The 12,394-nt window shown below is 34.0% G+C and overlaps 1 protein-coding gene and 2 long non-coding RNA genes across 3 annotated transcripts in view; all 3 read right to left on the bottom strand.

Annotated features, from left to right (window-relative positions):
• Window positions 1–2,208: 2,208 nt before the first annotated feature.
• Window positions 2,209–2,656, bottom strand: LOC127741105 (uncharacterized). The gene is made up of 3 exons (XR_008002054.1): window positions 2,537–2,656; window positions 2,387–2,441; window positions 2,209–2,309 (listed from the first exon to the last, which is right to left on the bottom strand). It is a non-coding gene; the product is annotated as an uncharacterized LOC127741105 (long non-coding RNA).
• Window positions 2,657–3,169: 513 nt separating this feature from the next.
• Window positions 3,170–5,032, bottom strand: LOC127741051 (uncharacterized). Its single transcript, XR_008001901.1, has 4 exons — window positions 4,805–5,032; window positions 4,135–4,205; window positions 3,349–3,417; window positions 3,170–3,258 (listed from the first exon to the last, which is right to left on the bottom strand). It is a non-coding gene; the product is annotated as an uncharacterized LOC127741051 (long non-coding RNA).
• Window positions 5,033–6,139: 1,107 nt separating this feature from the next.
• Window positions 6,140–12,394, bottom strand: part of LOC107462726 (uncharacterized) — a 9,760-nt gene continuing 3,505 nt past the window's right edge. The window contains exons 2-3 of the mRNA XM_016081354.3: window positions 7,515–7,700; window positions 6,140–6,795 (exon numbers count right to left, since the gene is read on the bottom strand). Of these exons, the coding sequence (XP_015936840.1) occupies window positions 6,511–6,795; window positions 7,515–7,700 (471 nt within the window). The 3' untranslated portion in view covers window positions 6,140–6,510. The remainder of the gene's footprint in view (window positions 6,796–7,514; window positions 7,701–12,394) is intronic.

Here is a 12,394-nt window from a genome sequence, read left to right as displayed (position 1 = left end):
ATATATATATAAAAAGTCACGTGACTTGTGTTTTTGGGGGCCTCTTTGGCCCAAATATGGAGTGTTGAAGCTCTTTCAATGAATAAAGTCCCGGAAAAGCCAAAAGCAATCATAGAACTCCCGACAACATATTCAAACTTAAAACTAACATTGAAAACCATAAACAGGGTGAGGTATCTAAGGATTATAGGTTCTAACTCAATTTCTAACTTAACCCCTAAGTTCATTGCCTTTCCTCCAATCCTCCAAACTCTAGTAGAACCACAGAGACAAACCAATAGGCAAAGCAAGCACACATAGAATACAGATACAACAGGTAACAAATATAGTAGGTAAGCATAATAGTCACATAGCCAAGCCCAATTAATGCACAATCAAACAAAACACACATATGCATATGATGAATGTCTGTCCTATAGTCGATGAGTCTCATCTGTTCGTTATAAAGCCAAACCCGACATGTCCGGTAGCTATCCCTAGCCAGAACACCAAACACGAGCAAGTGGGACAACGCCGCAACCCTTGCATCTTACCCACATACCCGAGCAGGGGACAACTTCATCCTGCCTCTTACCCAGGCAGTGTTACAGTTCTCGACCCAGAGCAAGCAGCGACAGAACACAGCCCTTGCGTCTTACCCGAAGCCTTGAACTTTTCCGAGCAAGTGCATAACACCACTGCATCTTACCTGGCTTATTGACTCAAACCCGGAGCAAGTGGATAACACCACTGCATCTTACCCGGAGTCATACTCAGAAACACATTTTCATTATCATTATAGTTCATTCTCATTCATCCATTCACTCTCAATTCATACCCGGAGAAAGTGGATAATACCACTACATCTTACCCGGCATTCTCGCCTCTTACCCGGAGCAAGCGGATAACACCACTACATCTTACCCGGAGGCACAATCAAATTCAAATTTATTTTTATTATTATTCTAATTCATTAGTTCATCTTTCATACATTCTCAACATCTCTACACTTCCTTAACATATACCCAGAGTGAGTAGTCAGTGCCACCGCCTCTTACCCGGTCACCTCTATCTCAAACAATTCATTCGAATTTAATCATCATCATACCTTAACGTCATTATTATCATCAACTCATCTCTAACCCAATTGAAATTTACTATTATCATCCTCATAATTACATTAACTCGATTAGCACTTCACAAGCCCGAAATCACCACTACAAAATCATAATTCATTACTCCACAACTTGCTTCACTCCCAAGTCACTCCCCTTCCATAGTTCGGCCCCTTACTCTATCACTACAACTTAATTCTAGGATCTTAGAGAATAAAAAATAGGGGTTTAGGGGTTTAAAATTACATTCGAGAACACAAGACTCACTTTGCTGATTTCAGGGCTCACGCGTACGCGTGAGTGTGTTTTTCTTGCTCACGTACACAAGCTCCTTGCTCGCATACGCGAGATGTCAAATCCAAAAGGAATGGTCGCGTCGCGTGCAGGTGGTCGCGTACGTGAATTATGCAGAGTGGGTAAAAGTGCTAAGTGTTGTAGAATTTCAGTTTCGCCCACCAAACTTCCGACGCGCATAACTTTTATGTTTTAAGATATTTTTTATCCGTTCTTTGAACAACATAAACTTCACGGACACAATTTTGATATGAAACAAATTTGAAACAATTTGGGGGTTCTGAAGCCGAATTATGGCTCGCCAAAATTTAGTCAAAAACTAAGTTTTTACCAAAGACTTCTAAACCTCTATTTCACCAATTTCCTTTATCAAAACCAAAGTTTTACATTTCAAAATGACTCCAAACACACCCAACACAGCTCCATATTCAATCACAACCAACCATGCTCAATTTGAACCGCTTTTCACAAATTTTCAAAATTCTCAAATATACAAACACAATTATCAATTTTTCAACATTCATATGATCACATTCATAATCCTCATCCATTAGCATCAAAATCATCAATCATCAATCCATTTTACCAATAACAATCACATTCACATCAGTCAATTACCGATTTGATCATACCTCATCATTTTAACATATATTGACAACTAAAATCATTAAACATGCTCCAAACACATATTCAACTTATCCTATAGCCATCTATCCTAAGTTTTCACAAGACATTATACATTAAATACGAGAAACCAAAATTATACCTTGGCCAATTTTTCGATAAACCCGAAACACCTCAAGCATTTTCGAACCACAAGTTTTCAAGATTCCAAAACCTCACCAACAAAACCCGACCTCCGAAACTTGACCTCAAGCTTCCAAATCTTCAAATTGGCTCCATCCAACACTCAATTTCAATCTATTTTCATAATTGCCATGTAATTAAAATATATCTTACTAATTTAACTTATATACCAAAGGTTTGAGGGTGCTTACCTGACGCACAACTCAAACGAGCTAAGCCCGATAATACCCGCAAGTTAACTCGAACCTAAACACCGAAATCATGCAAAATTCAACATAATTTCACATTGAATTTCGAAATTAGGGAAGAGAAAATTGAAAAGGAAAATGTGGCTTTCTTACCTAATTAAGTTCTGGGCTTTATAGAGGTCGATACTGCAGTCGCATAGCCGCAAACGGTGCGACAATCGAAACTCCGAATCAAAAGTTATTAAGAATTGAAATTGGGCAAGGGTTTTTGGTATCTCCTTCCTCCCCCTTTCCTCTTGTGCAGCGTGTTCCCCTCAAGGTTTGAGGATGGAAGAGCTAAGCTCTTCATTAATAAAGATTTGAGTTGGGCCTTGGGCCCATTATGGACCCGGTTCGCTCAATTCGCCCCGTTCAGTCTAGTCTTGAGCCAAATTCTTTAAAATTACCGTCAAAATTCATGTTTTAATTAATTCTATCTCATTAAATTATAATTTTTATTTTCTAATATCTTAGATTAATAATTAATTTATTAACTAATTATTTACTAATTTTTAGGGGTTTTACACAAGTAGTCTCTTTCATTTAAAACAAGAAAGTAACAAATATCAACCCTAGCTCCAACAACAGTCAAGGAGAAAACACCAACAATAATACTCTAACATTGAAAATAATAAATCACCCAGATAAAGCAAAACATAAATGAATTTTTTTAAATGCAGATTCAGCCATCTTTTAAAGTAAAGTTGAGACTTAGAATTTAGAAGAGCCTAACATACAATGACGGCATGAGTTTCTATATCAGGTGCCTTTCCTTTCAGTCCACTCCAAGTAGCAACAAATATTTTAGCTTGATTTGATTCCTCTTTATTCTCTTTCTTTTTATGTTACAAAATAAAATGGATATTATAAAGAGTCATAACATAAAAGAAAACTACTAAAGGCTTCCAAAATTAACGTGACCTTACCAAATTAACATGCACTCAATTATTGAACTGCATCAATATAGAGTTGCATCCACTTGTTTTAATCATCATCTGTGAAGTTATTGAAAGTAGGACCAAATCCGAAATCAAGCATGGCATGACTCAATACGCAATTCTGTTTCTCATAAAAAAAATCTAAGTAGCCACAGGTTGCAACAAGGAACAGCAGACACAACAAATTGAAGAGGCAGACAAAGTGGTGGCCAAAGAGAAAGCAAAACAGCAGAGCAATAGTGAGAAGAGAAGCAATGAACTGGAGAGGCATAAGCGACAGCAGACAGAAGCGGATAGCCATGCCAATTAACCACAAAAAAAGAATACTAAATTGTACTTCAATTATGGTTTAGTTTTAATTCAAGAATAATACTCTAATACAAATAGAGGCCATAAAAATTAAAAACACCTATCTAAATTTAGATTATTCTCATTTTACTGATTTAAGTGACATCAATTACATGACCACATACATAAGCATAAATAAAAATAGTTCAAATACAAAGGTATAGTAATAACTATTATCCAAATTTATTTATCGTACAAACCTCCATCAAAACAATATAAGCAGATATATAAATAATAAAGATACTACGTTTATAAAGATATAGTATACATATTAACAAATTAAATATAAAATTTATGTAGAACAAGGTCACATTATCTGAAATATGTAATTGACACCATGAAGTGGATAAATTTTAGCTATTCTAGTGATCAATCAAAGCACACAACTCTGACATTCGCTCTAGAGATCAATCAAAGAAAGAAGACCTTCTTTCCCAAGATAAAGGTTCTGTTTCGAATTTGCCGAATGAGATCGATCCTTTATGTATAGAATCGGCCTACAAATTTGGCAAGGAAGAATTCAAAGCAACAACAGTCATGAACAAAAATAAAGTTTTTTCGTATCAACATTAATATTATATCCATTCAATTCTCATAATGTTGATACTATTGCAAGATATTACAGTGAGTTGCAAGTGACCAGGGAGAAAATTACATGAAAGAAAAGAGATAAAACATGTATATGCAATATTATAAATCATAGATATGAATGTTTCCTTAAGATATAATCCATAGAAATTAGAACAAAACAAAATCTATGGAAAATAGTATACCTTTAACCTTACACTATTCAATTCCAGTCAATTTCTTTACCTAAATCTAATTTTAGATTAAGTTCAAGAAGCAATAATATATCAAATAGAAACTACAATGTATTAGAGACTATGACACAATAACTGAATATACTAACTAAGAATGACCAAAACATAAAAGCATGTGTGATAATGGATTATGAATGGAACATGATAACTGAAGCTGAAAGTGAAAACCATAAATCCATGCTGAAATCAACAAGAGTGGATGAAAAGACAACACAAAAACCTGAAAGTAAACAAAGAGAGCGAATGTCAGAGCAGAAGGAAACAAAGATTACGACCAGTATCATCGAGAAGCGTAGCGCTTTAGAGGAGCAGAATCGTCAAGAAGCACAGCACCGTGGAGGACCAGATTCGTCGAGAAGCGCAGCGTCGTGGAGGACCAACGTCGTCGAGAAGCGCAGTGCTGTGGAGGACCAGCGTCGTCGAGAAACACAACGCCATGGAGGACCGCTGTCGTTGAGCTGCTCGCCGTGATTGGACAAAGGGGTTGGAGTTTTGGAATTTCAGAATTTGAACGGACTTAGGCTATGTTGGGTTAGAGGGAAAAAAATAAAAAGGAAGGAAATAAAAAAAAAATTGAATGAATTTTTATTTGAGCAATGCTAGGAGCCACCAACATTTATGATTGGTAGCTATCAATTAGTCATCAATGATAATTTGATGGTGTGAGATTTCATCTAATGGCTCACCTTTCTCTGCTGGTTACATGCTGGCCAAAATGCAATAAAATTGCTGCCCCGTAGACTTTTTTTTTATTTTTTATAAATGTGTTTGGACAAAAGAAAAATAAGAAGAAAAAAATATTATTGAAAAAAATAAAAGAGTCATATTGGAAGTAGAAAGAAATTTAATTTTCTCTCCATTTTCTTTCCATTGTTAAAAAAAAAAAAAATTGGTGGATCTTACCAATATTTTTTCATTTATTTTTTTTATTTTTTTCCTCAACCAAATAAAAAAAATAACTATTTTTCTTTTTATTTCTTTCTCTTTCTTTCTTTCTTTTTATTTTCACTTCAAACAAACACATCTTTATAGATTTCAATGGATTTTTGTTCTAGAGACCTATTTCAAACCTTTTTGTCTTTTTTTTATTTTTCTTAAGTTATTTAAAGGTAAAGAAATAAAATGGATTTTTTATATTACAACGTTTTATAAATATATCTTTAGATATTAAAGACAACCATTTTTATAAATCACGATCAAACACCAAACTTATAACTAATATCAGATATGAAATATACATAAGCCAAAGGTTGCAAGGTTACAAATGATGTCCCCGTAAGCTTAGCATTCCAATCTGCGTTACCGAGGATGTCACACCATATACAAACATCATTCTATATCTATAGGCTGGTAACCACTTCGTACAATGACGATTGTATTTTTATGAGTAAATATCCACGTCTATCTCCATTCATTATATTAAAATAATAAGGCAAATTACTCCCTTCAACCGTTGAAAAATAGTAATAGATTGATACATCGAATGTGAGTGTCACATAGAAATAATTTTTTAAAACAAATTTTAATAAGTCTCTAATAATTTTAAAAATAGAATTAATAAATTTTATTTTAAAATATGCTAAACAAATAATCAACTTTAGTTAGTTGAGTGAGTTAACTCATCCACTTAAATAAATATTAAAATTCAAAATTCGTCTTGTGTATATACAATAATTCATTGACTAGTAGTAATAAATTCTTAAATAAAGTTCAAATTTACTATAGATTCTAATCTACCTAATAAAAAAAACCATGAGACACCCAAAAAATATGCTAAACAAATCAAGTCCTTCAAATATAATTTTTCTATTTTTTTTTTCTTTTCTACAGATACATTTGGCATTAGTAACATTCTTTTATGTAGCTTTGTCACTAACATAGTCTTCCGTACATAACTCTAGTACTTCACACAATTCACATCTCCAAAATTGCATAATTCTTTGATTTGAACTAACGACCCATGGTTTGATAATCACTTAAGTTACTTTAATTTGCAGGTGCTATGAAACACTTGGGTTCGGTGTTTCTTATCATAAGCCTTGTTGAGAAGAACCACACAGTCAAGATGGTGACGGAACTTGGGATTGATGAGGTTGGGAACCACTTTGAAAGATGACGTCAGGCTGACACGTATTATTATTGGTAATCCTCTTCCAGAATCTAACATATCCTGCATGCTTCTTCCTGCACCATACATGGGCTTGTTCTTCGTTCCCAATTGTAATGCGAAGATTGTTAATCCACTCTCCGCATAGAGTTCTGGTCCCTGCATGCAATGTATTATATTGTTAGATGTTATTCGAATCACTTTTGCATAAAGTTTAGTTAAAAATAATTCATTCTCACAGATAAAGTTTAGTTCGTCAATTTGTGTGTATAGATTCTAGATAATTAATATAAATTATATTAATTCACGTATGCATGCATATATGCATAAACTAATAAAATGTCAAAAATTTCATATATTGATCAGACGCCTGTTGGTAAAAATTTATTGTTCTTCTAAATTTCTTTTACTATTCTTTAGTGTAAATCTCAAAATAAGGATGTTTATGTTTCTATTTTTCAGTGTTTTTTGTTAATGTCGTGAGAAATGCATGAAGTTAGTCCCACATCAAAGAAAACAAGAAAAAATGAAAAATTTATAAGATGAGAAATTCATTAATTTATTATCTTAAAATTTTGAGTTGAATGTAGTGTCATCTTATATTAGAGTGAAGAGTTTCTACGCATGGGAGGTTCTTTTCCAAGGCTACTCTTAGTCTTAAGTAGCCAATAATTAAGTACAAAGGGGACGGATAACTCAGAGTAATCTCTAATCAGTTAATCACTATTTACAAAGCATGCATCAACCTAATGATATTAAAGAACATTGTTTTATGTATATATATATATAGCGCGGTAGACTAAAATGACTTATATTATATGTATGCTCATGAGTATTATAAAGCTCATACATGTACATTGAGTCTTAATTATACTTACACGAGAGGACGCAAAGGGTAAGATAGAAAACTTCATGTCCATGATTGGAGGAAGAATGTGGAGACGAAAGAACCTGGATTTATTCTCTATGATTAAATTCATGGAACAATTGCAGTTCAGGATCTTTGTTGTCACGCCAGTCCTATCCACTCCTTCCGTAAGCTTAAACTCTGGAATCTTTGCGATCTTCAAGTACAGTCAATCAAAGCAAGCAAATTAAATAAATAAATCAATAATTTATTTTACTATGAATTCAATTTAATCAAGATTATCATCTTTTATCTGAAAATTAGTCAAGAATAATTTTTTAATAACATAAGCAAAATGAACTAATTGACTTAAAAAGAACGAAAGTTCATGATATGACAGGGTCAACAAAGATTAAGTTCTAAATTAGATCTTTTAATCTTAAAATTTTGATATTATGTGATGATATATATTATTTTTTAAAAAACACACATAAGTTAGAGAAAATATATAAATGATTATATCTTTAATATTTAGGATATTTTTTTTGTAATGTGAATTTTACTATTTTTTTCAATTTTTTAAACTTTAATTCGAGCATTCATGAAAAATAAACTTTATGCTTGTCACTCTAACAACCAGCAATTTAGTTTTAAAAACCAATGACTATGAGTAGATTAATTATTTAGTGGAGTTAATACTAAAGATAGGTTAAATAAACTTAATATTATTGTACCCAATAATAGTCATTGTGTGCTGTGTATTAAAGATGTTAAAATAGTATATTATTTGTTTATTGTTTATTTTTTGTAGGTGTGGTATTCATGGACTCGTGATGATCGTGATGCTAGATATCCATGGATATTTTCAAATATTATAAAGGAATAACAGGATCTACAAAATCATCACGGGAACGAATAAATGGGGATGAAGGCGGGGATTGAAGTACTCGTCTCACGAAGATTTACGAAATTTTTGCGGAAAAAAAATTATTTAAATGTCTTTATATATATTTATTATTTATTATATATTTTTAATTTTACCATCAAAACGTATCACATGTCATTTTTTTATTACAATTGAAATAAAATCTTTTCTTCTAAAATTAAGAAATTCTCTTTTATTCCTTATTAATTTTACAACCAAAATATGCCACATATCACTCCCTCATTGCAATTGAAATTAAATCTTTTTCTCTAAAATTAAAGAGTTTTCTCCTCCTCCTTTTTCCTTTCTATATCTTTCTCATTCATTCAACCACTCTATCTATTTTAGATATCATTATCAATATCAATGAGTAATTATTAATTTGACAATCAAAATGTGCCAGATGATATTTTTTAATTACATTAAAATTAAAATTAAAATATTAAAATTGAAATTGAAATATAAATATATTATGTATCATATATTACTATCTAATTTAATAATCAAATGTGTCAGATGACACTCTCTTATTAAAATTAAGAAAAAATATTTTTCTCTAAAATTAATAAACTCCTTTCTAAATTCTCTCATCTACCTCTCTCCATTTTTCTATTTTTCTCTACCATTTTCACTCTATATATAATTTATATTTTATATTAGTAATTTGACAAATTAAAATATGTCATCTGATATTTTTTATTAGAATTAAAATAATTTTTTTCCAAAATAAACAAACTCCTACTCTCACTCTCATTCTTCATCTTTATCTTTCTCTCTCTTTTCTCTCATTCTCTATTTTTTCTAACTTTTTGTTCTACAAAAAAATTAACAAAATAATATAATTCAAATAAAAAATTAGACTTTTTCATATAAAAATAATAACTAAAAATTTTGTTATTTGATTTTTTGTCTACAGAGATCATGGTCTTTTTAGCCAGAGACTTTTGTCAATCTACAACTGTTGAGTTAAGAAATTAACTAAATTAATTAGTGATGACAAACATTATTTTTGGGCAAATAAATAATTAGTGTTGATTAATTATAATTTCATATTACTAATTATTTATAAAACTGATGCAGGCCAAAATCTGATTTACAGCCCAAATAGAATGAAAAATAAAACAAGGCTAATGGGTTAATGAAATAAACAAAGCCCAAAAAGAAATCAAAGCTGAGAAATCAAAACGGGCCAAGCTAATGGATACCCGATCCAAGCCTGTGTCCATCAATTCAAGTTAATCCCACCAAGCTTCTCATACAAGATTGAAGCATTCATTCCCTCTCACTTGCTTTTACCAAAGCAACGTTCCTCTCTATGTGGTCTAAGTCAAATCAGTTTCAGAAAAGTAAGAAAGAGAAAGAGAGAAAGAGCTTCTTCACCAAGATAGTCACCAAAAAAGCAAGAAAGAGAAACTAAGCTTGAAAGGCAGAAGTCATCTCAACAAATCCAAACCAAATCAAGCTTAGGTTGTAAAACCCGGTTAATTAACGGCTAATTAACCCATAAATGAGAATTTATTCTAGAAAGCCCAAAATGTGATTTTTATGGCTAAATGTGATAGGTGTTGCTGTTCGAAATCTCAGCCCTTATTTTCGAGTTTCATGGGTGAAATGTTGAGATTTTGGGTTCTTTGATGTTATAGGACCCAACTCTCTTGAAGGAGAAGGTTAATCTTGTCTCCTTGGACCTTGGGTGTGGTAAGATTCTCAACCCTAGTGTAATTTTGTTGTTTTATGATGTTTGGGTTTTGAGATGTTGTATATGGGTATGATGGTTGTGGCTTAGGTTGTGTGTATGTAAATATTGGAGCTTGATTGGTGATTTTGAAAAGCTTGGAAAGGGCTTGGTGGTGAAAAATCTGTTCTTGGAGGTATTGAGGCCTTGAGAGCTTGTGGATAAGTGGTTTGGAAGTGCTCCGGTTGAGCTTGGGAAATCGGCTAAGGTATGGTTTCGGTTTTCCATATCTAATATGTAATGTGGTAGGAAATACTTAGGCTAGAGGCCCTAAGATAGGCATTGAATTGTTGATGTTGTTGAATGATTGAGATATATGATTTGGTCATATATGTGATGATGATTATTGATGCCTTGGTGGTATGATGTATGAGAAATATGCATGTTGTGATATATACTTGATGATTGGTTATGGTTGAATTGTAGGTTGAACCATGTTGATGGTGTGTATGATGTTGATTGTGTACAATAATGATTTATTGGAATTGGTGTTGTTGAGAATTGGCATGAGGGATAGTATATGATATGTCAATATGTTTGAGTTTGAGCCATTTGGGTGAAGTGGGTTAAAATGATGAGATAGTGATTTTGATAAATTGTGGTAAAGTGTCAATGTGTGAGTTGAGGAGGCTTGATGTTGAAATTGATATATTTTGATTGATTTCAAAGAAAAGGGATGAAAATGGCATGTTTTGATTGATTTTGAAAAGAGTTGGAAATGGCTTGTTTGAAAATGGCACTTTGTGGTTTTTATGAAAAATCTGGTTTTTGGGCATACTTTAAAGGGACGTAACTTGGACCACGAATCTCTGTTTTGTGCCAAATCTGTTTAGAAATGAAATTGGATCAAGGATGTCCATGCCGTTCGAAGAACGGGTGAAAAACGATTTAAAATGAGAAAGTTATGTCCGTTGGAAGATTGGGGTTTAAATTGGTGAATTCTGCAGCTTTTAACTTAGAACATTTTTAGCAGAATGACCCCTTGCGCGTGGGCGCACTTGGTGCGTGCGCGCCGTTCTTCCCGAAAATGCCATCCACGCGTGCGCGTGATGTGCGCGGGCGCGCCGATTGTGCTGCACACAATGCCCAGCCATTTTCCAGAGAGTTATGCCAGAACTGTGCCAGTGTTGTGCATGGGGCACGAGGACGCCCACGCGTACGCGTGGTTGACGCGTACGCGTCGATTGGCAAGTTTTTAATCCACGCGTTAGCGTGCTTGACGCTTGCGCGTCGATGAAGTTTTAAGGCCATCCGCGCGTGCGCGTGGAGTGCGCGTACGCGTGGCACTGTTTTCATCCCAAAGTTGATTTTTGAGTTTTAAAAGCCAAATTTCATACTTCTAAGCCTCCGATCTCACCACTGATATCTTAAATCATTATGATATGTCTAGCTATGAGAAGAAAGGCTAGTGAATGTGGTAACTTGCGAGTGAAGCAAGGGAAAAATGAATGATCAATGAGGATCATTGATGATTATGTGAGATGTGGAGGATGGTGGTGGAAGTGCTTGTTATGCCATTGGCCGAAGGGCCGTAATTGTTTATGAATTGGCTGGTTCTGGATTGAACCGTGAGCCGGAATAGCTGTGTATGCTATGAATATTGGCTGGTTCTGGATTGAACCGTGAGCCGGAATAGCTGTGTATGCTATGAATATTGGCTGGTTCTGGATTGAACCGTGAGCCGGAATAGCTGTGTATGCTATGAATATTGGCTGGTTATGGATTTAACCGTGAGCCGGAATAGCTGTGTATGCTATGAATATTGGCTGGTTCTGGATTGAACCGTGAGCCGGAATAGCTGTGTATGCTATGAATATTGGCTGGTTATGGATTTAACCGTGAGCCGGATGGCTGATATGGATGTTGATCCATGGATGAAAATTCATGCATGTTTATGCTGAATTATTGATAATTGTGATTTGCACTTCCACTATCGGAGATAAGAGTTTCCCTGGGTAGTAGCAATGACTAGCCACCACGTGCTCCAGGTTGAGACTCGAAGCTCTTTTGACCCTATGTCATAAGTGTGGCCGGGCACTGTGAAAGACCCGGATGAGCTCGCCCCCGTAAATATTCACCAGTGAAGGTGATGGATATAGATCATGATTATGATCAAGTTTATGATGAGTATAACTCGAGTTGGGGATGCGTGACAGAGGGACAGTCCAATGGTTAGCTACCAGGACTTGTCGGGTTGGCTCTATAACCGACAGATGATATCATCAGCCACTAGGGACAGGCATTCATCATA

Source organism: Arachis duranensis, chromosome 8, assembly GCF_000817695.3.
Source record: "Arachis duranensis cultivar V14167 chromosome 8, aradu.V14167.gnm2.J7QH, whole genome shotgun sequence".
Lineage (NCBI taxonomy): Eukaryota > Viridiplantae > Streptophyta > Magnoliopsida > Fabales > Fabaceae > Arachis > Arachis duranensis.
This window is presented reverse-complemented; position numbering and strand designations above follow the sequence as displayed.